This window comes from Papio anubis, chromosome 20 (assembly GCF_008728515.1).
Source record: "Papio anubis isolate 15944 chromosome 20, Panubis1.0, whole genome shotgun sequence".
NCBI lineage: Eukaryota > Metazoa > Chordata > Mammalia > Primates > Cercopithecidae > Papio > Papio anubis.
Window position 1 is genome coordinate 20,183,743 of NC_044995.1, and position 22,777 is coordinate 20,206,519.

Consider the following 22,777-nt stretch of genomic DNA (forward strand, 5'->3'; position numbering starts at 1 on the left):
TGCCATTCCTTGGCTTTAAAAGTTTAGTACCTTCCTGTTTTCCTCAAGAATAAAATCCAAAGTTCTTACAGTGGCTTCCAAGCTCCGTGTGATCTGACTTCTAGCTTTCTCTCTGACCCTCTTCCTCTCACACATTCCATCCCAGCTGCCCTTGTCTCCTTCCTCTTGTTGATCAAGGAAAGCCTGCTTCTGTCTTCAGACCCTTGCAATTGCTGCTCCTGGTGCGAGGAATGCACTTCCCCAGATACCTGCATTGCTCACTCATCCATTCAGGCTGTGCTTACCAGTCACCTTCTCAGACCACCCTCTCTTCCTCCAAAACTCCCTCTCCCCTTAATCTTCTTTGTTTTTATCTGTAGGACATTTACCACCTGATATATATATAAATATATATATATAGACATTTGTTGTTGTTGTTGTTGTTTGTGACAGAGTCTCACTCTGTTGCCCAGGCTGGAGTGCAGTGGCACAATATCAGCTCACTACAACCTCTTCCTTCTGGGTTCAAGTGATTCTCTCACCTCAGCCTCCCGAGTAGCTGGGATTACAGGCGTGCGCCACCACACCCAGCTAATTTTTTGTATTTTTAGTAGAGATGAGATTTCACCACGTTGGCCGGGCTGGCCTAGAACTTCTGACCTCAAGTGATCCGTGTGCCTCGCCCTCCCAAAGTGCCGGGATTACAGGCATGAGCCACTGTGCCCAGCCCCGCCTGATGTATAAACAGGAATGTCAATATCATGTCTATGCCATACCACCCCGAACACTCACATCTCATCTTTTTTCTTTCTTTTTTTTTCCTTCAAATTTTTTGTGGAGATGGGGGGCCTCACTTTGCTGCCCAGGCTGATCTTGAGCTCCTGGCCTCAAGTTATCCTCCTGCCTTGGCCCCTCAAAGTGCTGAGATCACAGGAGTGAGCTACTGTGCCCAGCCCTCAGTCCCATCTATCTCCGTATATCAGTGTTGGTTGGTTGTCTCTTCCCATAGGATGTAAGATCCAGCCAAACACAGTGGCTCGCACCTGTAATCCCAGCACTTTGGGAGGCTGAAGTAGGCAGATCACTTGAGGTCAGGAGTTGAAGACCAGCCTGGCCAACAAGGCAAGACCCCGTCTCTACAAAAGTTATAAAAATTAGCAGAGCATGATGGTGCACGCTTGTAATTCCAGCTACTTGGGAGGCTGAGGCAAAAGAATTGCTTGAACCTGGGAGGTGGGGGTTGCAGTGAGCCGAGAGCTCATCACTGCACTGCAGCCTGGGTGACAGAGCGAGATTCTGTCTCAAAAAAAAAAAAACAAAAAACAGAATATGAGATCAACTGGGACTTGAATTACTTTCTTTCCTCGTGCCTAGAATAGTGCCAGTTGAGATAGGAGCCCAGTAAATATGAAAGAATTCTGACTTCCTTTTCTCTGCCTCCATATCTATCAGATGCCAGAAACTGTTGATTTCATCTAATCTACATTTTGAATTTATCTCCCTCCTCCTTTCTACTGTCAGTGTCCTGGATCAGGCCCTCTTTGTTTGCCTGAAAAAGTACAAGCACCGGCCGGGCGCGGTGGCTCAAGCCTGTAATCCCAGCACTTTGGGAGGCCGAGACGGGCGGATCACGAGGTCAGGAGATCGAGACTAGCCTGGCTAGCACGGTGAAACCCCGTCTCTACTAAAAAAATACAAAAAACCAGCCGGGCGAGGTGGTGGGCGCCTGTAGTCCTAGCTACTGGGGAGGCTGAGGCAGGAGAATGGCGTAGACCTGGGAGGCGGAGCTTGCAGTGAGCTGAGATCCGGCCACTGCACTCCAGCCTGGGCGACAGAGCAAGACTCCGTCTCAAAAAAAAAAAAAAAGTACAAGCACCTCTCAATCTTTCTGACTCCAAGGTTACACCTCTCCAAAATAACCTGGCCATATTGGTCCTGTCACGTCCATCTTTAAATTCTTAGGTTGCCTTCCATTTCATTAATAAGTGAAAACCTACTTTTTATTTATTTCTTTTTTTTTTTTTTGGAGACAGAGTCTCACTCTGTTCCCCAGGTTGGAGTGCAATGGCATTGATCTCGGCTCACTGCAACCTCTGCCTCCCGAATTCAAGCGATTCTCCCTGCCTCAGCCTCCCGAGTAGCTAATTTTTGTATTTTTGGTAGAGACGGGGTTTCGCCATGTTGGCCAGGCTGGTCTCAAACTCCTGATTTCAGGTGATCCACCAGCCTCGGCCTCCCAAAGTGCTGGGATTACAGGCGTGGTCCACCGTGCCCGGCTGAATACCTACCTTTTTTTTTTTTGAGACGGAGTCTTGCTCTGTCGCCCAGGTTGGAGTGCAGTGGCCGGATCTCAGCTCACTGCAAGCTCCGCCTCCCGGGTTCACGCCATTCTCCTGCCTCAGCCTCCCAAGTAGCTGGGACTACAGGCGCCCGCCACCACACCCGGCTAGTTTTTTTTTGTATTTTCTAGTAGAGACGGGGTTTCACTGTGTTAGCCAGGATGGTCTCGATCTCCTGACCTCGTGATCCGCCCGTCTCGGCCTCCCAAAGTGCTGGGATTACAGGCTTGAGCCACCGCGCCCAGCCAAAACCTACCTTTTTTGAAAGATAGAGATGAGGGCTCACTATGTTACCCAGGGTGGTTTCAGATTCCTGGGCTTTTAAGCAATCCACACACCTTAGCTTCCCAAAGAACCTAACTTTTATGTATTCAGCCTATATTTATTGGTCACCTGTGTTCTCAAGACACTGTGGCAAGTACTGGTTAGAGTGATGATGAGACCCACTGGTCCTTGCCCTCACAGTTTTTTCATTCATACACATTTCATTCATTCATTTCATTCATTCATTTTCTTTTCTTTCTTTTTTTTTTTTTTTGAAACAGAATCTCGCTCTGTGGCCCAGGCTGGAGTGGAGTGGCGTGATCTTGGCTCACTACAACCTCCGCCTCCCAGGTTCGTTCAAGCAATTCTCCTGCCTCAGCCTCCCAAGTAGCTGGCTACAGGCATGCACCACCATGCGTGGCTAATTTTTATATTTTTAGTAGAGAGGGGGTTTCACCATGTTGGCCAGCCTGGTCTCGAACTCCTGACCTCAGGTGATTGGCCCACCTCGGCCTCCCAGAGTGCTGGGATGACAGGCGTGAGCGACTGCGCCCAGCCCGTACACCTTCATTTTCTAACCCCTGATGTTATCTCCAGCATTATCTGCCTCTAGATTCTAGAGCTAATTAAATTTAAATTTAGATTAATTAAAATCAAATAAAAACTTTAGTTTCTCAGCCATACTAGCCACATTTCATATGCTCAGTAGCCACCTATGACTACAATATTTACAGCGCGGATTTGAAGATTTCCATCCTCACAGAACATCCTGTTGGACAGCACTTATCCAGACATTTCCGCAAACTACACAACTCATTCCAAATCATTCTCAGTCTCCCAAACACACCATTCGCTTTCAGTCCAGTGTTTTTGCCATTGCATTTCACTGTGCTCACAATATTCTCTGTCCCTTTTCTGCCTATTAAACCTCCCTGAGATTTCAGAACCCAATTCCTATTCTACATTTTACGGAAAAGTTTTCTTGACACCATCCCCATTGATTAAGTTAGTCTTCCTTAGCTGGGCTCGGTAGCTCACATCTGTAATCCCAGCACTTTTGGAGGCCGAGGTAGGCAGATCACTTGAGCTCAGGAGTTCAAGACCAGCCTGGCCAACATGGCAAAACCATATCTGTACCAAAAATGCAAAAATTAGCCAGGTGTGGTGGTGCATGCCTGTGATCCTAGCTACTTGGGAGGCTGAGGTGGAAGGATCACTTGAGTCTGGGAGGCAGAGCTTGCAGTGATCCGAGATCGTAACGCTGCACTCCAGCCTGGGTGACAGAGTGAAACCCCATTTCAAAAAAAAAAAAAAAAGTATTTCTTTTGACCCACCCCCTATGGGAAGCTTCTTGCACCTCTAATTAGATCAGATTTAATACCCTTGTTAGGCCAGGCACAGTGGCTCATACCCCGCTAATCCCAACACTTTGGGAGGCCAGGGTGGGCGGATCACTTGAGGCAAGGAGTTCAAGACCAGCCTGGCCAACATGGTGAAACCGTGTCTCTACTAAAAATACAAAAATTCAGCTGGGCATGGTGGCATGTACCTGCACTCCCAGCTACTCAGGAGGTTGAGGCAGGAGAATCGCTTGAACCTGGGAGGCAGAGGTTGCAGTGAGCTGAGATCGCACCTCTGCACTCCAGCCTGGGCAACAGAGTGAGACCCTGTCTCAAAAGGGAAAAAAAAAAACCCTCCTTAAAACTCTGACTTCTCATTCCTTTGAGACGTAGACCATTCACAGGACTTCAGACTCAGCAACTGCCAGCCTCACAGTCAATGGGGACGTGATGTTCTGCAGAAAAGCAGTAGATGGTCGGAAGGTAGTGAGTTATCTCCATTGATTGTTCACAGTCAGTTATGAATTGAACTCCTTGTTCTCTTCCCCCTCTTCTCACTACTCTACTTGCCTTTTGTTTTGTTTTGTTTTGTTTTGTTTTGTTTTGTTTTTTGTGAGACAGAGTTTTACTTTTGTAGCCCAGGCTGGACTGCAATGGTGCGATCTCAGCTCACCGCAACCTCTGCCTCTCGGGTTCAAGCAATTCTCCTGCCTCAGCCTCCTGAGTAGCTGAGATTACAGGCATGCACCACCACGCCCTGCCAATTTTTTGTACTTTTACTTGAGATGGGGTTTCTCCATGTTGGTTAGGCAAGTCTCGAACTCCCGGCCTCGGGTGATCCACCCACCTTGGCCTCCCAAAGTGCTGGAATTACAGGTGTGAGCCACTGCGCCCGGCTGTCTAGTCTTAAAAAAAAAAAAAAAAAGAATGCAGTAGGGAGGGCTCAGATGAGAAATAAAGAGTGCTGGGCCAAGAGGCTTCTAGAAATTGAGTTCCCATGGAGGGCAGTACTCTGGATGTGTGGATATGCAAACAAGAGGCCTGTATTACTGGGGCTTTCTTGCTTCTGTCTGGTCAGTCGAACTGGGGCTGGAGGCATTGACAAAGCCTATAGTATGCATGGTGTAGTCCCATTTTGGACTTGGAAGGAGGAAGTGGAGCCAGTGAGATGCCCAGGAGGTTTTGCCTGTTGAGCCTGGAGAAGCTAGAAGACTGTTTAGGGATGTCTTTTACTCAAGATTTGGCCTGCATAGATGGTCTGTGTTCCTAGCCTGATGGTACTGTTCTCATCCTTATGCATCAAGTGAGTGTGAGTTGTAATATCCTTGCTGTCATTTGGAGCAGGTGGGAGCCTTCTAGGCCCCATCTAGGGCCAAGTTTAGCATCAACAAGATGGAGAACTGTGTCCGCCGTAATCCCTCCCTTGGTAGTGCCTGGGTTCTGTGTCAGTGCTGCAGTACATCTACTTTGAAACCATCTTTCTGCTTTTAGGTTCCTTACTGTTTAGGAAGAGACTGGGTTTTGTTAACTCTGCAGTTTTGTTTTGTTTTGTATTTTGTTTGTTTGTTTTGAGACCAAGTCTCGCTCTGTCGCCCAGGCTGGAGTGCAGTGGCACAGTCTCCGCTCACTGCAACCTCCACCTGTCAGGTTTGAGCAATTCTCGTGCCTCAGCCTCCCAAGGTGCTAGGATTACAGGTGTGAGCCACCACGCCTGGCCAACTCCGTAGTTCTTAATGTTAGTTCTTGTGTGGTAGGACATGGAGAGGTGGGAGAAGCAGATCCGAGACATTGGAAGTACAGTTCTTTTAAGCTCATCTATTTGGGAGTGCTGAGGCAAGCTCGGTTTATCAGAGGTTATCCCATCTCCCCCCATTTTGCTTTTTCAGGACTCTGCACTTGTCCAAGAGAAGAATCCAGAGAAATCAGAGCAGGTCAAATAGTTCTAAAAGCCATGGCCCAGGTATGTTGAAATTCCTTCTATCCTTAGAATAATCTGTCTTCACCCCAGATTATATGGACACTGTGTTTTTTATCCTGGAGCTTCCCTGTATCCTTTTCACAGTTCGTCCATTCCGGGAGATGAGTGATGGTGCCCAAGTCCCTCGGTGGCCCTCTCCTCTCCAGCATTGTCCACGTGTCTGTAGTCCTCTTAGCAGAGCATAGGCTGGGCGTGGTGGCACATGCCTGTAATCTCAGCACTTTGGGAGGCTGAGGCGGGCGGATCCCTTGAGGCCAGGAGTTCGAGACCAGCCTGGACAACATGGTGAAACCCCGTCTCTACTAAAAATATAAAAATTAGCCAGGCGTGGTACTGCATACCTTTAGTCCCAGCTACTCAGGAGGCTGAGGCAGGAGAATCATTTGAACCTGGGAGATGGAGGTTGTAGGGAGCCAAGATTGCTCCACTGCACTCCACCCTGGGAGACAGAACGAAACTCTGTCTAAATAAATAAATAAATACATGCTCTTAGCAGAGCACCAGTACGGTAGAAATACCTTCTCTTGAGAGAAATATGAGCGTCTCCCTTATCATAACTGTGGTTGAAGGGGGCCAAAGATGAAATAAAATAGTTTCATCTTTTCCATTGTCTTGGGTGGTTTCTTTCTTCTGTGTTTTTGCTTTGTTTCATTTTTTGAGACAGGGTCTCACTCTGTCACCCAGACTGGAGCACAGTGGTGCAATCAAGGCTCACTGCAGCCTCAGCCTCCTGGGCTCAAGCCATCCTCCCACCTCAGCCTCCCAAGTAGCTAGGACCACAGCCACATGCCACCACTCCCAGTTAACTTTTTAAGTTTTTGTAGAGACCAGGTCTCACTGTGTTGCCCAGACTGGTCTCAAACTCTGGGGCTCACGCAGTCCTTCCACCTCAGCCTCCTAGTACTGGGATTACAGGCATGAGCCATGGCACCTGGATTCTTTATTCTATTTTTAAATGTTACCCCCTCTTGAAAAAATCACAAGACATTTAATACTGTCAAAAAAAAAAAAAAAATATATATATATATATATAGCTGGGCACAGTGGTGGTGGATGCCTATAACCCCAGCTACTTGAGAGGCTGAAGTAGGAGAATCACTTGAACCCAGGAGGCCAAGGTTGTCATAAGCAGAGATCATGCCACTGCACTCCAGCTTGGGCGACACAGTGAGACTCTGTCTCACAAAATATATATATAGGCCGAGTGTGGTTGCTCACACCTGTAATCACAGCACTTTGGGAGGCCAAGGCGGGTGGGTCACAAGGTCAAGAGATCAAGACCATCCTGGTCAACATGGTGAAACTCCGTCTCTACTAAAAATACAGAAATTAGCTGGGTGCAGTGGCAGGTATCTGTAGTCCCAGCTACTCGGGAGGCTGAGGCAAGAGAATCGCTTGAACCTGTGAGGCGGAGGTTGCAGTGAGCTGAGATTGCACCACTGCACTCCAGCCTGGGCAACAGAGCGAGACTCCGTCTCAAAAAAAAAAAAAAAAAAAATTCCAACTTTCTTTTAGTTGACCAATCATTAAAGATATTTACAAAAATGTAAAACAATACCACTAAATTTTTTGATTTTGACAATAGAGTTATGTTTCATAAAATATATGTTATTAATATTAATAGGTAACAGGTTTATTTGTTGTTAAAATATTTTTAAAATTTCTCAGCTGGATGCAGTGTCTGATACCTGTAATCCAGCACTTTGGGAGGCTGAGGCAGACGGATCACCTGAGGTCAGGAGTTCGAGACCAGCCTGACAAACACGATGAAACTGTCTGTACTAAAAATACAAAAATTGGCCGGGCGCGGTGGCTCAAGCCTGTAATCCCAGCACTTTGGGAGGCCGAGACGGGTGGATCACGAGGTCAGGAGATCGAGACCATCCTGGCTAACATGGTGAAACCCCGTCTCTACTAAAAAATACAAAAAAAAAAAAAAACTAGCCGGGCGAGGTGGCGGGCGCCTGTAGTCCCAGCTACTCGGAAGGCTGAGGCAGGAGAATGGCGTGAACCCGGGAGGCGGAGCTTGCAGTGAGCTGAGATCCGGCCACTGCACTCCAGCCTGGGCGACAGAGCGAGACTCCGTCTCAAAAAAAAAAAAAAAAAAATACAAAAATTAGCCGGGCATGGTGGCACATGTCTGTAATTCCAGCTGCTCAGGAGACTGAGGCACGAGAATCACTTGAACCTGGGAGGCAGAGGTTGCAGTGAGCCAAGATTGTATCACTGCACTCCAGACTGACTGATAGAATGAGACTGTCTCAAAAAAAAAAAAAAAATTAAATTTCTTTATTTTAATTTCTAAGGTGGGAAAATGTTGATAGATATAACCAGCATTAAGAAAAGTTCTGGCCGGGCACAGTGGCTCACCCTGTAATTCCAACACTTTGGGAGGCCAAGGTAGGAGGATCACTTGAGACCAGGAGTTCAAGACCAGCTGGGGCAATGTAGTGAGACCCCATCTCTACAAACAAAAATTTAAATTTAAATTTAAAAACACAAAGTTAGGCATGGTGGCTCACGCCTGTAATCCCAGCACTTTGGGAGGCCAAGGCAGGTGAATTACCTGAGCTCAGGAGTACAAGACCAGCCTGCACAACATGGCAAAAGCCTGTCTCTACATAAAATATATATATACGAAATTTAGCTGCGTGCAATGGTGTGCCACCTGTAGTCCCAGCTACTCAGGAGGCTCAGGCAGGAGAATTGCTTGAGCCTGGGAGGCAGAGGTTGCAGTGAGCCGAGATCACGCCACTGCGCTGCAGCCTGGGCAACAGAGTTAGACACTGTCTCAAAAAAAAGAGAGAGAGAAAGAAGGAAAGAAATTCATTTAAAAGGGTGTTATGTTTTACCCAACATCAGGGTGTTTGCAGTAGAAGCCCACAGCCTTCTCTCTCCACGTAGACATGGTAGCAGTTGTAGGGATTGGTCTTGGTCTCTGTATGTGGTAACATCTGTTTTGTGAGACCTTTAGGAAGGGGCCGTGATTGGGAACTTTAGTGACGGAACACTCTTCAGTCTTGCAAGGATATGTATGAGAAATGAATAACCGTAAAATGGTCCATTTTAAGGTTGAACATATGTGTTGGTTGTAGGTCACATTTATGTAACCTACAACATATATGGAGGTATACCCTCTATCAGCTTTCTGATTTCAGGAACAAGCAGAAGTGGACAGTGAAGGAATGTGAATATTAGCAAGCATATAATAAATCCTGAAGATTTTACACATCTTGTGTTTTTAATTTTTTTTTAATTTTAAATTTTTGTCAGTACATAGTAGGTGTGTGTATTTATGGAGTACATGAGATGTTGTGACACAGGCATGCAGTGTGAAATAAGCATATCATGAAGAATGGGATATCCAACCCCTCAAGCATTTATCCTTTGAGTTACAAACATTCCAATGACACTCTTTATTTTAAAATATACAGTTAGGCCAGGCACGGTGGCTCACACCTGTAATCCCAGCACTTTGGGAGGCCAAGGCAGGCAGATCATTTGAGATCAGGAGTTCAAGACCAGTCTGGCCAACATGAGGAAACCCCATCTCTACTAAAAAATACAAAAATTAGCTGGGTGTGGTGGTGGGTGCCTGTAATCCCAGCTACTCTGGAGACTGAGGCAGGAGAATGACTTGAACCCCACAGCAGAGGTTGCAGTGAGCTAAGATCATGCGACTGCACTCCAGCCTGGGTGACAGCAAAACTCCATCTCAAAAAAAAAAAAAAAAAAAAGTACAATTAAGTTCTTATTGACTATAGTTAGCCTGTTGTGCTACCAAATAGTAGGTCTTATTCTTTCTATTTTTTGTACCCATTAACCATCCCCACCTCCCCCTCAGCCTCCCTGTGCCCTTCCCAGCCTTCAGTAATCATCCTTCCACTCTCTATGACCATGAGTTGAATTGTTTTGATTTTTAGATCCACAAATAAGTGAGAACATGCAGTTTGTCTCTCTGTGCCTGGCTTATTTCATGTAGCATAATGACCTCCAGTTCCATTCATGTTGCAGATGACCAGATCTCATTCTTTTTGTGGCTGAATAGTACTCTATTGTGTATATGTACCATATTTTCTTTATCCATTCATCTGTTGACAGACACTTGGGTTGATTCCAAATCTTGACTATTGTGGACAGTGCTGCCGCAAACATGGAGTGCAGATATCTCTTCCATATACTGATTTTCTTTCTTTTCTTTTCTTTTCTTTTTTTTTTTTTTTTTTTTTGAGACGGAATTTCGTTCTTATTGCCCAAGCCAGCAGTGGCACGATCTTGGCTCACTGCAACCTCCACCTCCTGGGTTCAAGCGATTCTCCTGCCTCAGCCTCCCAAGTAGCTGGGATTACAGGCGTACACCACCATGCCTAGCTAATTTTTTGTATTTTTAGTAGAAATGGGGTTTCACCATGTTGGCCAGGCTGGTCTGGAACTCTTGACCTCAGGTTATCCGCCCACCTTGGCCTCCCAAAGTGCTGGGATTACAGGCATGAGCCACCGTGCCTGGACTACTGATTTCCTTTCTTGTATATACCCAGCAGTGGTATTGCTGGACCACAGGGTAGCTCCGTTTTTAGTTTTTTGAGGAACCTCCAAACTGTTCTCCATAGTGATTTACATTCACTAATTTACATTCCCAACAAAGTGTCCAAGGGTTCCCTTTGTTCACATCCTCACTAGCATTTGTTATTGCCTTTTAGATATAAGCCACTTTAACATACACATCTTATTTAAGCTAAGTAGCTTAATAAAAATAGTGGAATCAACGTATCTTACAAGACATAACCTACAATAGTATGCAACCAATAATAGTCTGTGTCTTTCTGCCTGCCTGCCTGCCCTCCTTTCTAACTTCCTTCTCTCTTCTTTCATTTTTGTGTATTTATTTATATTGTTTTTGAGATGGGGTCTTGCTCTGTCGCCCAGGCTGGAGTGCAGTGGCGCAATCTCAGCTCACTGCAATCTCCACCTACCAGGTTCAAGCGATTCTCCTGCCTCAGCCTCCCTAGTAGCTGGGACTACAGGCATGCACCATCATGCCCAGCTGATTTCTTTTTTGGGTTTTATTGTTGTTGTTGTTTGTTTTTTTGAGACAGAATCTCACTCTGTCACCCAGGCTGGAGTGCAGGGGCACGATCTCGGCTCACTGCAACCTCTGCCTCCCGGGTTCAAGCTATTATCTTGCCTCAGCCTCCTGAGTAGCTGGGATTACAGGTATGCACCACCACGCCTGGCTAATTTTTTGTATTTTTAGTAGAGACAGGGGTGTTTTGCCCTGTTGGCTGGGCTGGACTTTTTTTTTTTTTTTTTTTTGAAACGGAATTTCACTCTTGTTGCCCAGGCTGGAGTGCAGTGTCACAATCTCAGCACACTGCAACGTCTGCCTCCTGGGTTCCAGCGATTCTCCTGCCTCAGCCCCCCAAGTAGCTGGGATTACAGGCACCCGCCACCACGCCCAGCTAATTTTTTGTATTTTTAGTAGAGACGGGATTTCACCATGTTGGCCGGGATGTTCTTGAACTCCTGACCTCAGGTGATTCACCTGCCTCAGCCTCCCAAAGTGCTGGAATTACCACCATGCCCAGTTGGCAGGCTGGTCTTGAACTCCTGGCCTCAAGTGATCAACCCACCTCAGCCTCCCAAAGTGCTGGGATTACAGGCATGAGCCACCACGCCCAGCGTGGACTCGTTGTTGAAAGACATTATTATTTGCCAGGCCCACGTTTGCTGTGTGTTTTGTGTGTTTTGCTATTTCGCTTCCTTACTTTCTTTCTTTCTTATTTATTTATTTATTTATTTATTTATTTATTTATTTATTGGATGGAACGAAGTTTTGCTCTTGTTGCCTGCCCAGGCTGGAGCGCAATGGCGCAATCTCAGCTCACTGCAACCTCTGCCTCCCGGGTTCAAGCGATTCTCCTGCCTCAGCCTCCTGAGTAGCTGGAATTACAGGCGCCCGCCACCACACCCAGCTAGTTTTTGTATATTTAGTAGAGACTGGGTTTCGCCCTGTTAACCAGGCTGGTCTTGAACTTCTGACCTCAGGTGATCCACCCGCCTCGGCCTCCCAAAGTGCTGGGATTACAGGCATGGGCCACCACGCCCAGCCTATTTTGCTTATTTATGGGACCCCACTTAGCTCTTTTCTGCTCATTCCCAGGCCATGGAAGATAGAAGTGTCCTGCTGTCTGCAGACAGTTTTATCTGTAGCCACAGGAGTGCTCAAGAGTATATGAACCGTTAGTCATATAACTGTGCTTATTATGCTTCCTTCATGGCACAGGCCTGCAGCTCTAGATTCTGTCATGCTTCATTACCTCCTTCCTCCAGTGCCCTTCTTCATCTCCTCGTAAATGTCCTTGGCCGGGTGTAGTGGCTCAGGCCTGTAATCCCAGTGCTTTGGGAGGCTGAGGCGGGAGGATCACTTCAGACCAGAGGTTTGAGACCAGCCTGGGTAACATAGTGAGATTCTGTCTCTACAAAAAAAAAAATATTAAAAATCAAAATTAGGCTGGGTGCAGTGGCTGAGCCTGTCATCCCAACACTTTGGGAGGCCAAGGTGGGCGCATCACGAGGTCAGGACCAGTCTAACCAACATGGTGAAACCCCGTCTCTACTAAAAATACAAAAAAATTAGCCGGGTGCGGTGGCGGGCACCTGTAGTCCCAGCTACTCAGGAGGCCGAGGCAGGAGAATGGCGTGAACCCGGGAGGCGGAGCTTGCAGTGAACTGAGATCGCACCACTGCACTCCAGCCTGGGCAAACAGGGTAAGACTCCATCTCAAAAAAAAAAAAATTATTCTTCATCTCCTCAATATATTTACTGGATGAGTCAGCTTGTCAAAACCTGACCCTACTAATCAATTTTAACCTCATTTAAAATGGGACAGGTGGGCTGGGCATGGTGGCTCACGCCTGTAATCCCAGCACTTTGGGAGACCAAGGTGGGCAGATCATGAGGTCAGGAGGTTGAGACCAGCCTGGCCAACATGATAAAGCTCCGTCTCTACTAAAAATACAAAAAATTAGCCGTGCATGGTGGCATGCGCCTGTAGTCCCAGCTCTTCGGGAGACTGAGGCAGAAGAATTGCTTGAACCTGGGAGGCGGGGGTTGCAGTAAGCCAAGATTGCACCACTGCACTCCAGCCCGGGTGACAGAGTGAGACTCTGTCTCAAGAAAAAAAAAAAAAAAAAAAAGGGACAGGAGGCTGAGCACAGTGGCTCATACCTGTAATCCCAACACTGTGGGAGAACAAGAGGGTTAGATCACTTGAGGTCAGGAGTTCACAACCAGCCTGGCCAACATGGTGAAACCCCATCTCTATTAAAACTACAAAAATTAGGGGCCGGGCATGGTGGCTCACACCTGCAATCCCAACACCTTGGGAGGCCGAGGCAGGTAGATCACCTGAGGTCAGGTGTTCAAAACCAGCCTGGCCAACATGGTAAAACCCCGTCTCTACTAAAGATACAAAAATTAGCCAGGAGTGGTGGCATGTGCCTGTAATCCCAGTTACTCTGGAGGCTGAGGCAGGAGAATCACCTGAACCCGGGAGGTGGAGGTTGCGGTGAGCCGAGATTGTGCCACTGCACTCCAGCCTGGGCGACAGAGTGAGACTATGTCTCAAAAAATAAGAAATAAAAAAATTAGCCAGGCGTGGTGGCATGCACCTGTAATCCCAGCTACTTGGGAGGCTGAGGCAGGAGAATCACTTGAACCTGGAAGGCGGAGGTTGTAGTGAGCCGAAATCATGCCACTGCACTCTGGCCTGGGCAACAGGGAGAGACTGCATCTCAGAAACCAAACAAAAAAACAAAACAAAGCATAACAAAAACAACAACAACAACAAAATGGTAAAAGACAGGCACTGTGGCTCGACTTTTAATCCCAGCGCTTTGGAAGGCCAAGGTGGGAGGATTGCTTGAGCCCAGAAGGTTGAGACCAGCCTGGACAATATAGCAAGACCTCACCTCTACAAAAAATAATTTTTAACAAAAATAGCTTAGTATGGTGACATGTGCCTGTAGTCCCAGTCACTTGGGAGGCTGAGGTGGGAGGATTGCTTGAGCTCAGGAATTTGAGGCAACAGTGAGCCATGATTGCACCACTGCACTCCAGCCTGGGTGACAGAGCAAGATTCTGTGTCTTAAAAAAATTGGGCCAGGCACAGTGGCCCACACCTATAATCCCAGCACTTTGGTAGGTCAAGGTGGGTGGATCACTTGAGTCCAGGAATTCAAGACCAGCCTGGACAACATAGTGAGACCCCATCTCTACAAAAAATAAAAAATTAGCTGGGTATGGTGGTGCACACCTTTAGTGCCAGCTACTTGGGAGGCTGAGGCAGGGGGATAGCTTGAGTTCGGAGGTCAAGGCTCCCGTGAGCTACGATTGCGCCACCACACTCCAACCTGGGTGACAGAGTGAGACCCTGTCTCAAATAATAAATAAAGGCATGTCCAGTCATTATGTGCCTCCTAATGGGATGCTACAGGAAGTACACACCACCATCCCTGATATATTAATGCCCTTCCCTCGAAAATGGAAGTCAGACCCCCAGATCTAACTGCTGTTTCACAGGGAATATGGAAATTAAGCACCTGTGAAACTACATCACGAAGATGCAATCCGTCAAATCCAGAAGGTGGGAACTCTACTAATTCAAATGTTTCTTTCTTTTTTTTTTTTTGAGATGGAGTTTCGCTCTTGTTGCCCAGGCTGGAGTGCAGTGTCGTGATCTCGGCTCACTGAAGCCTCTGCCTCCCAGGTTCAAGCAATTCTCCTGCCTCAGCCTCCTGAGTAGCTGGGATTACAGGCATACACCACCACACCCAGCTAATTTTGTATTTTTAGTAAAGACGGGGTTTCTCCATGTTGGTGAGGCTGGTCTCAAACTCCCAACCTCAGGTGATCCGCCCACCTCGGAGAAACCCCGTCTCTACTAAAAATACACAAAAATTAGCTGAATGTGGTGGTGGGTGCCTGTAATCCCAGCTACTTGGGAGGCTGAGGCAGGAGAATCACTTGAACCCAGGAGGTGGAGGTTGCGGTGACCCAAGATCGTGCCTTTGCACTCCAGCCTGGGCAACAACAGTGAAACTCTGTCTCAAAAAAAAAAAAAAAAAAAAAAAATCACTTTTGGTAAGCACTGAATTTGTTAATTTAGAAAAATCACTGCTGGGCACAGTGGCTCACGCCTGTAATCCCAGCACTTTGGGAGGCCCAGGTGGAAGGATCACTTGAGCCCAGGAACTGAAGACCAGCCTGGGCAACATAGTGAGACCCTCCTCTCTACAAATAATATAAAGATTAGCTGGGCATGGTTGTGCACACACACTGTGGTCCCAGCTACGTGGGAGGCTGAGATGGGAGGATTGCTTGAGCTGAGGTCGAGGCTGCAGTGAACCATGAACACACCACTGTACTCCAGCCTGGGTGACTGAGCAAGACCATGTCTCAGGAAAAAAAAAAAAAAAAAATTTGAGGCCAGGTGCACTGGCTCATGCTTATAATCTCAACACTTTGGGAGGCCAGGATCACTTGAGGGCAGATCACTTAAGGCCAGGAGTTTGAGACCAGCCTGGCCAACATGGAAGAACCTCGTCTCTACTAAAAATACAAAAAACATTTGCTGGGCGCGGTAGCGGGTGCCTATAACCCCAGCTACTTGGGAGGCTAAGGCAGGAGAATTGCTTGAACCTGGGAGGCAGAGGTTGCAGTGAGCCATTGTACTCCATTCCACTACACTGCACTCCACACACCACTGCACTCCAGCCTGAGCAACAGAGTGAGACTCGGTCTCAAAAAAAAAAAGAGGCCGGATGCGGCCTCACGCCTGTAATCCCAGCACTTTGGGAGGCCGAGGCGGGTGGATCACCTGAGGTCAGGAGTTCAAGACCAGCCTGACCAACATGGAGAAACCCTGTCTGTACTAAAAATACAAAATTAGCCAGATGTGGTGGTGCATGCCTGTAATCCCAGCTACTTGGGAGGCTGAGGCAGGATAATCGCTTGAACCCAGGACGCAGAGGTTGTGGTGAGCTGAGATCGCGCCATTGCACTCTAGCCTGGGCAACAAGAGTGAAACTCCGTCTCACAAAAAAAAAAAATTGAGAACATTGGGGCAATTAGAACTTAATCTGTTGATTGGGAAACTATTGATACATTAATTAAGTATGATAATGATATTCTGAGTATTATGTGTTTTTCTTTTTTTTTTTTTTTTGAGATGGAGTCTTGCTCTGTTGCCCAGGCTGGAGTGCAGTGGCACCATCTCGGCTCATTGCAAACTCCACCTCCCGAGTGCATGCCATTCTCCTGCCTCAGCCTCCCGAGTAGCTGGGACTACAGGTGCCCGCCACCATGCCTGGCTAATTTTTTGTATTTTTCGTAGAGATGAGGTCTCACCGTGTTAGCCAGGATGGTCTCGATCTCCTGACCTCGTGATCCGCCCGCCTCAGCCTCCCAAAGTGCTGGGATTACAGGCGTGAGCCAACGCGCCCGGCTATTATATGTTTTTCTAAGAGAAGTCAATAATCTGTTGGATACTAAAGTATCTGTGGGTGAAGTATTATGATGTGTGGCATGTGAGATTTGCCTCACAGTACATGGGGAGTAAAAGATAGAAGGGAAGAGATGAAACAGGGTGCACCTTGTTAGCTGTTGAAGCAGACTGATGCATATAGGGGGTCATTACTGTATACTTTTGTACTTTTGTGCATTCTGAAAATTTTCATAATAAAAAGTGGAAAAACGTTTCTTAATGTACTCAAATGTGTAGGTTTATTGTTTCAGGGACTGGTGACATTCAGGGACGTGGCCATAGAGTTCTCTCTGGAAGAATGGAAGTGCCTGGAACCTGCTCAGAGGGACTTGTACAGGGAGGTGACTCTGGAGAACTTTGGTCACTTGGCCTCACTAGGTAAGGAGATTGTATCACACAGGCCAGACGGAAAGCAAGGCACTGGGGACTACAACCATGGGGTACTGTTTCCATCTCTGCCTAAATGGGTGAGGAGAGGAAACTGTCACGGGAGATGCTACAAACTACAGCCATGGAGAGGGGACCAGCCAGCAATTGCTGTAGCTACTTCCAGAGCTCCTGGGTTAAAGGAGGGAGAGAGAGGGGTAAGAAATGCCCAGGGCTCGCTCTCCTCCTGTCCGCTGATCTCCGGCTGATGCTTTTTGTCTGCCAAAGCCAATGAGAACCCAGAGGGCATGGGTAATGCAGTTCTTACAGTGAGCTGTTGGGATCCCAGAGCCGGGCACAGAACAAGGCCAGGAGCATCAAGGAATAGATTGGAGGGGAAGGAGGAGTTCATGGAGAGTGATCACCACACATCTACTCCACATAATTCAGGACTACCCTTCTGGAATTTCTGGTTTCTTCATTGTGAATTTCTCGGGTAACTTACAACTTTCTGACTGAATTTCTGGTGACTGAAAAATTGTTTTGTCCTTTGTGGAACTGGAAACAAGTCATTCCACTGGGCACCTAGGTCTTCCCATCCTTCAGACAACCTTCCGCCTGCCTTGTGATTGCATCTTTTCCATGGTGACCAGGGAACTGGGTTTGGATTTTGGAGCAGTCTGATCACACCCTGTTTCTTTTCCTGTAAACAGGACTCTCCATTTCTAAGCCTGATGTCGTCTCCTTATTGGAGCAAGGGAAAGAGCCCTGGATGATTGCAAATGATGTGACAGGACCATGGTGCCCAGGTGAGCGAGGGCTGGTTTCGACAGGGGGAGGTCCCTGGGTGCGTCGACTGACAGGAGCAACTTGAGTTACTGTGGGAAGTTGCCTCAAAGCCCTACTGTGGAAGAAAGGCCTGAAACGTGAAGATGTGGCGAGTAAAGACCTTATTAGCGTCAGCTCCCAAGAGAACCTTGGCCTTCTCCCATTAATTCATCTCTCTTCTCTGTTCTCTCACATTTTCCTTCCTTTTTAAAAAGAGATGTACCTATTTCTTCCCCAGTGGCCACCTTTTTACCTGTACTTTGTATCCTTTTTTTAAGAGGCAGAATCTCACTCTGTCATCCATGCTGGAGTGCAGTGGCATGATCACAGCTCACTGCAGCCTCCATCTCCTGGGCTTAAGCGATCCTCCCACTTTGGGAGGCCAAAGTGAGATTACAGGTGTGAGCCACAGTACCCAGCCAGATCCTTTTTTCTACAAGTATCTTCATCCCTTAGAAAACTTATTTTCTTGACCAGGCATGGTGGCTCATGCGTGTAATCCCAGCACTTTGGGAGGCTGAGGTGGGTGTATCACCTGAGGTCAGGAGTTCAAGACCACCCTGGCCAACATGGTAAAATCCCGTCTCTACTAAAAGTACAAAAATTAGCTGGGCATGGTGGCGGGTGCCTGTAATTCCAGCTACTTGGGAGGCTGAGGCAGGAGAATCTCTTGAACCCGGGAGGCAGAGGTTGCAGTGAGCTGAGATTACGCCATTGCATTCCAGCCCGAGTGACAAAAGTGAAACTCTATCTCAAAAAACAAACCAAAAAAACATTTTCTTGGCTGGACACGGTGGCCCACACCTGTAATCTCAGCACTTTGGGAGGCCGAGGTGGACAGATCACTTGAAGCCAGGAGTTCAAGGCCAGCCTGGCCAACATGGTGAAACCCCATCTCTCCTAAAAATACAGAAATTAGCTGGGCATGGTGGCCGGTGCCTGTAACCCCAGCTACTCAGGAGGCTAAGGCAGGAGAATTGCTTGAACCCAGGAGACAGAGGTTGCAGTGAGCCGAGATTGTGCCACTGCACTCCAGCCTCTGCAACAGTAATTCAGCCATTCATTTATTCTCTTAACTTTTGAGCGGTAGGGTTGTGTAGTGGTTGAGGGCACAGACACTGGAGTCAGACTACCTGAGTTCAAATCCTGGCTCTGCCACTTAGTAGCTCTGTGAGTTTGCATAAATTACTTAAATTCTAGGCCGGGCGCGGTGGCTCAAGCCTGTAATCCCAGCACTTTGGGAGGCCGAGACGGGCAGATCACGAGGTCAGGAGATCGAGACCATCCTGGCTAACCCGGTGAAACCCCGTCTCTAGTAAAAAAAATACAAAAAAATAGCCGGGCGAGGTGGCGAGCGTCTGTAGTCCCAGCTACTCGGGAGGCTGAGGCAGGAGAATGGCGTGAACCTGGGAGGCGGAGCTTGCAGTGAGCCGAGATCCGGCCACTGCACTCCAGGCTGGGCGACAGAGCGAGACTCCGTCTCAAAAAAAAAAAAAAAAAAAAAAAATTACTTAAATTCTCTGTGCTTCAGTTTCCTCCTTGGCAAATGGTATAAAAATATTGCCGTTAGGCTGGACGTGGTGCCTCACCCCTGTAATCCCAGCACTTTGGGAGGCCAAGGTGAGCAGATCACTGGAGGTCGGGAGTTCGAGACCAGTTTGGCCAACATGGTAAAACCCCTTTTGTATTTTGTAAAAATACAAAAATAAGCTGTGCATGGTGGCACACATCTGTGATCCCAGCTACTCTGGAGGCTAAGGCACGAGAATCGCTTGAACCTGGGAGGCGGAGGTTGCAGTGAGCTGAGATCACACCATTACACTCCAGCCTGTACAACAGAGGGAGACTCTGTCTCAAGAAAAAAAAAAAAAAAGAGTTGCTGTTATATGAAATATAGTGTGAAAGTGCCCAGAAAGGCAATTGTGATGACTACATAAATGTTAGTGAGTATTCTCGATTGGCACTTGGTGGACAGTATTGGAATCTGTGAATCCTGAATCACCAGTGACCCTTTCCTAACTTCTCCGCTATTGTTGTCTTTTTTATTTTTTTATTTTTATTTTTTTTTTGAGATGGAGTCTCGCTCTGTCACCCAGGCTGGAGTGCAGTGGCGTGATCTCGGCTCGCAAGCTCTGCCTCCCGGGTTCACGCCATTCTCCTGCCTCAGCCTCTGGCCATTTTTAAATAGTGAAGGGTTTTCACTGTGTTAGCCAGGATGGTCTCAATCTCCTGACCTGCGTGATCCGCCTGCGGCCTCCCAAAGTGGGATTACAGGCTTGCTTCTTTAATTTATTTTATTTATTTATTTGTTTGTACGGCCTGGAGTCTGGCTTTGTCATGCAGGCTGGAATGCAGTGGCATGATCTCCAGTTCGCAAGCTCATTGCTCGATTCACACTGCATTCTCCTGCTGCCAGCCTCCCGAGTAGCTGGGACTACAGGCCCACCACCACACCCGGCTAATTTTTTTTTTTTTTGAGGCGGAGTGCTTGCTCTGCAGGCTGGGTCTGTGGATCTCAGCTTTCACTGCAACTCCATGCCGCGCCATTCTCCTGCCTCAGCCTCCCGGTAGCTGGGACTACAGGCATGCCACCTAAACCCAGCTAGTTTTTGTATTTTTAGTAGAGCTGAGGGGTTTCACCGTGTTAGCCAGGATGGTCTCGATCCTCCTGACCTCATTGATCCAGCCATCTCGGCCTCCCAAAGTGCTGGGATTACAGGCTTGAGCCACCGTGCCCGGCCATTTTTTGTATTTTTTAGTAAAGATGGGGGAGGTTTTCACTGTGTTGGCCAAGGATGGTCGATCTCCTGACCTGGGTGATCTGCCGCCTCAGCCTCCCAAAGTGCTGGGATTACAGGTGTGAGCCCCTTGTGTTGTCATTTTGCTTTTTCATCTGGAATCATTTTTCTCTCTCTATCTGAAGAAGACCCTTCCATTTCCCTCAGTTTTTGTACAGCGCACTGTTTTGTTTTGGTTTTTCTTTAAAATGACATTTTATCAGCCTGAACAACATAGCAAGACCCTTCTCTACAAAAATACAAAATTAGCCAGGCAGAGGCTGACACACCTAGTCCCAGCAATCAGGCTGAGGCAGGAGAATCCTGGGAGATCAAGGCTGCAGTGAGCTATGATCGTGCCGCGGCTCCAGCCTGGGTGACAGAGCAAAACTCCATTTCAAAATAAATAAATAAATAAAATTTTTTGTTTTTCACAGAGGCGGTGTCTCACTCTGTCCTGCAGCTGGAGATGCAGTGGCTCTGCAACCTCCTGGGTTCAAGTAATTCTCCTGTCTCAGCCTCCTGAGTATTACAGGTGCACACTACCACCACCCGGCTAATTGCATATATTCAGTAGATGGGGTTTCACTTGCTTGTTGGCCAGGCTGGTCTCAAACTCCTAAGCTCGGTAACCTGCCCACACCCAGCCTCCCAAAGTGCTGGGATTACAGGCATGAGCCACCACGCAGCCAGCTGATCCTCTTAATGAAGTTTTTGTGAATTGTCTCTCCTTAGGTGTTTGTCTAATTTTCTCCGCGATTGAGATTCTGCATTTTAACAAGAATATATCGCAGAAGTGATGTTGTATTCTTCTCTGTGTATCGCATATCAGATAATATCAACATGCCATATTACTGGTGCTGTTCATTTTGATCACTTGAGCCAGATAGGTGCTGTTCTTTGGGAGGCAAGGCGGATCCTAGGGTCAGGAGTTGAGACCAGCCTGGCCAATATGGTGGCTGTCTCCACTAAAAATACAAAGTGGCTGGAAACGTCAGTAACGAGGTATAGTCCCAGCTACTCGAGGGAGTCAAGGAGAATTACTTGAACCTGAGGAAACAAGTGCAGTAATGTGAGCTGCAGGATTCTCCACTACACTCAGCAAGCGAAGATAGATGCTGTTCACTTTCATCACTTGGTAAATAGGGCCTCTCTTGTTCTCCCTGTAAAAGGTTTCCATTTGTAATTGATAAATATCTTATGGCGAAATATACTTTCACACTAGGCAAATGTGCTGTTTTTCCTCTTTGGCATCCATCACTAGACCTTGTCTGCCGCCAGCTATTACTCTGTCACTTGCCTAATGTTGATTTTCTGTTATATTTCTTCACCATTTATTAATTAGATTCTTTTGGTAAGGAAGAAATCCCTAGCCCTCCTATTCACTTATTTTGTTTGTTTGTTTTGTTTTGCTTTTGAGAATGGTCTGCAGCTCAATAGCCAGGCTGGGTGCAGTGGTCGCGACCTCTGCTCACTGTCTGCCTCCCGGGTTCCGCGCCGTTCTCCTGCCTCAGCCTCGAGTAGCTGATACAGGCTCCCACCACCACACCTGGCTAATTTTTGTGTATATTCCCAGTAGAGGCAGGACACCATGTGCTTAGGGATGGTCTTGATCTCCTGACCAATGGCAGTCCACCCACCTCAGCCTCCCAAAGTGCTGGATTATAGAGAGGCGTGAGCCACTGCTCCTGGCCTCCCATTCATTTATTAATTCAATGATTTCTTTATATCACTGATGAGTTCATGGGTATTTATTTTTATTCTATGGGCTATAGTCACTGCCTTTCATGGTTTATTTCCCTTGCTCTCCCAATTGTTTTAGGCTTTGGCCCTTGAGAACTCCGTAAGCTTGGCTCTGGGTTCTCTCAACCGCCCCTCATTCTCTTTTGTGTACTTCCATGTTTCTGGTACCACAGCATGTTCCATGGTTATTTCAGATTTTTCTTGCCTCCAGCCCTTAAATCAGCCAGTTTCTCAAAAGGTGCTGGCTCCTTTTACTGAGAAAATGGTCCAGGAGGCAGAGGGTTCCTTCAGAGAGCGGGGCCGCCCACTGCCTCCAACCTGGGCAACAAGAATGGGACTCCATCTCAGGAAAAAAAAAAAGAAAAAATGATAGGAAATCATTATCTTTGAAGTTTTTCTAAGCAAAAGCAAGACACAAGATCTTTACACCGTCATTTACTTCCCTGTGCCCTAGACCGGGGTTGGCAAACACTGCAATCTGTGGGTCAAATAAATGCAGTCCATAACCAGTTTTCCTTACAGCTCTAGAGCCAAAGAACAGTTTTGGTTTATTTTGAAAGTGTTAAAAAAAAAAAAAAAGGCCGGGCGGTGGCTCAAGCCTGTAATCCCAACTTTGGGA

The 22,777-nt window shown here is 47.3% G+C and overlaps 1 protein-coding gene across 3 annotated transcripts in view; it reads left to right on the top strand.

Annotated features, from left to right (window-relative positions):
- The window catches only part of LOC101022310 (zinc finger protein 565), a 38,203-nt gene that overhangs the window by 9,836 nt on the left and 5,590 nt on the right, over positions 1–22,777 (top strand). For 2 of the 3 annotated variants that reach the window (XM_003915393.3, XM_003915392.4), the window contains exons 2-4: positions 5,809–5,882; positions 16,696–16,822; positions 17,524–17,619. In XM_003915393.3, coding sequence (XP_003915442.2) covers positions 5,874–5,882; positions 16,696–16,822; positions 17,524–17,619 — 232 coding nt within the window. In that variant the 5' untranslated portion in view covers positions 5,809–5,873. The remainder of the gene's footprint in view (positions 1–5,808; positions 5,883–16,695; positions 16,823–17,523; positions 17,620–22,777) is intronic. The other variant, XM_009194234.3, reaches the window with a different exon arrangement.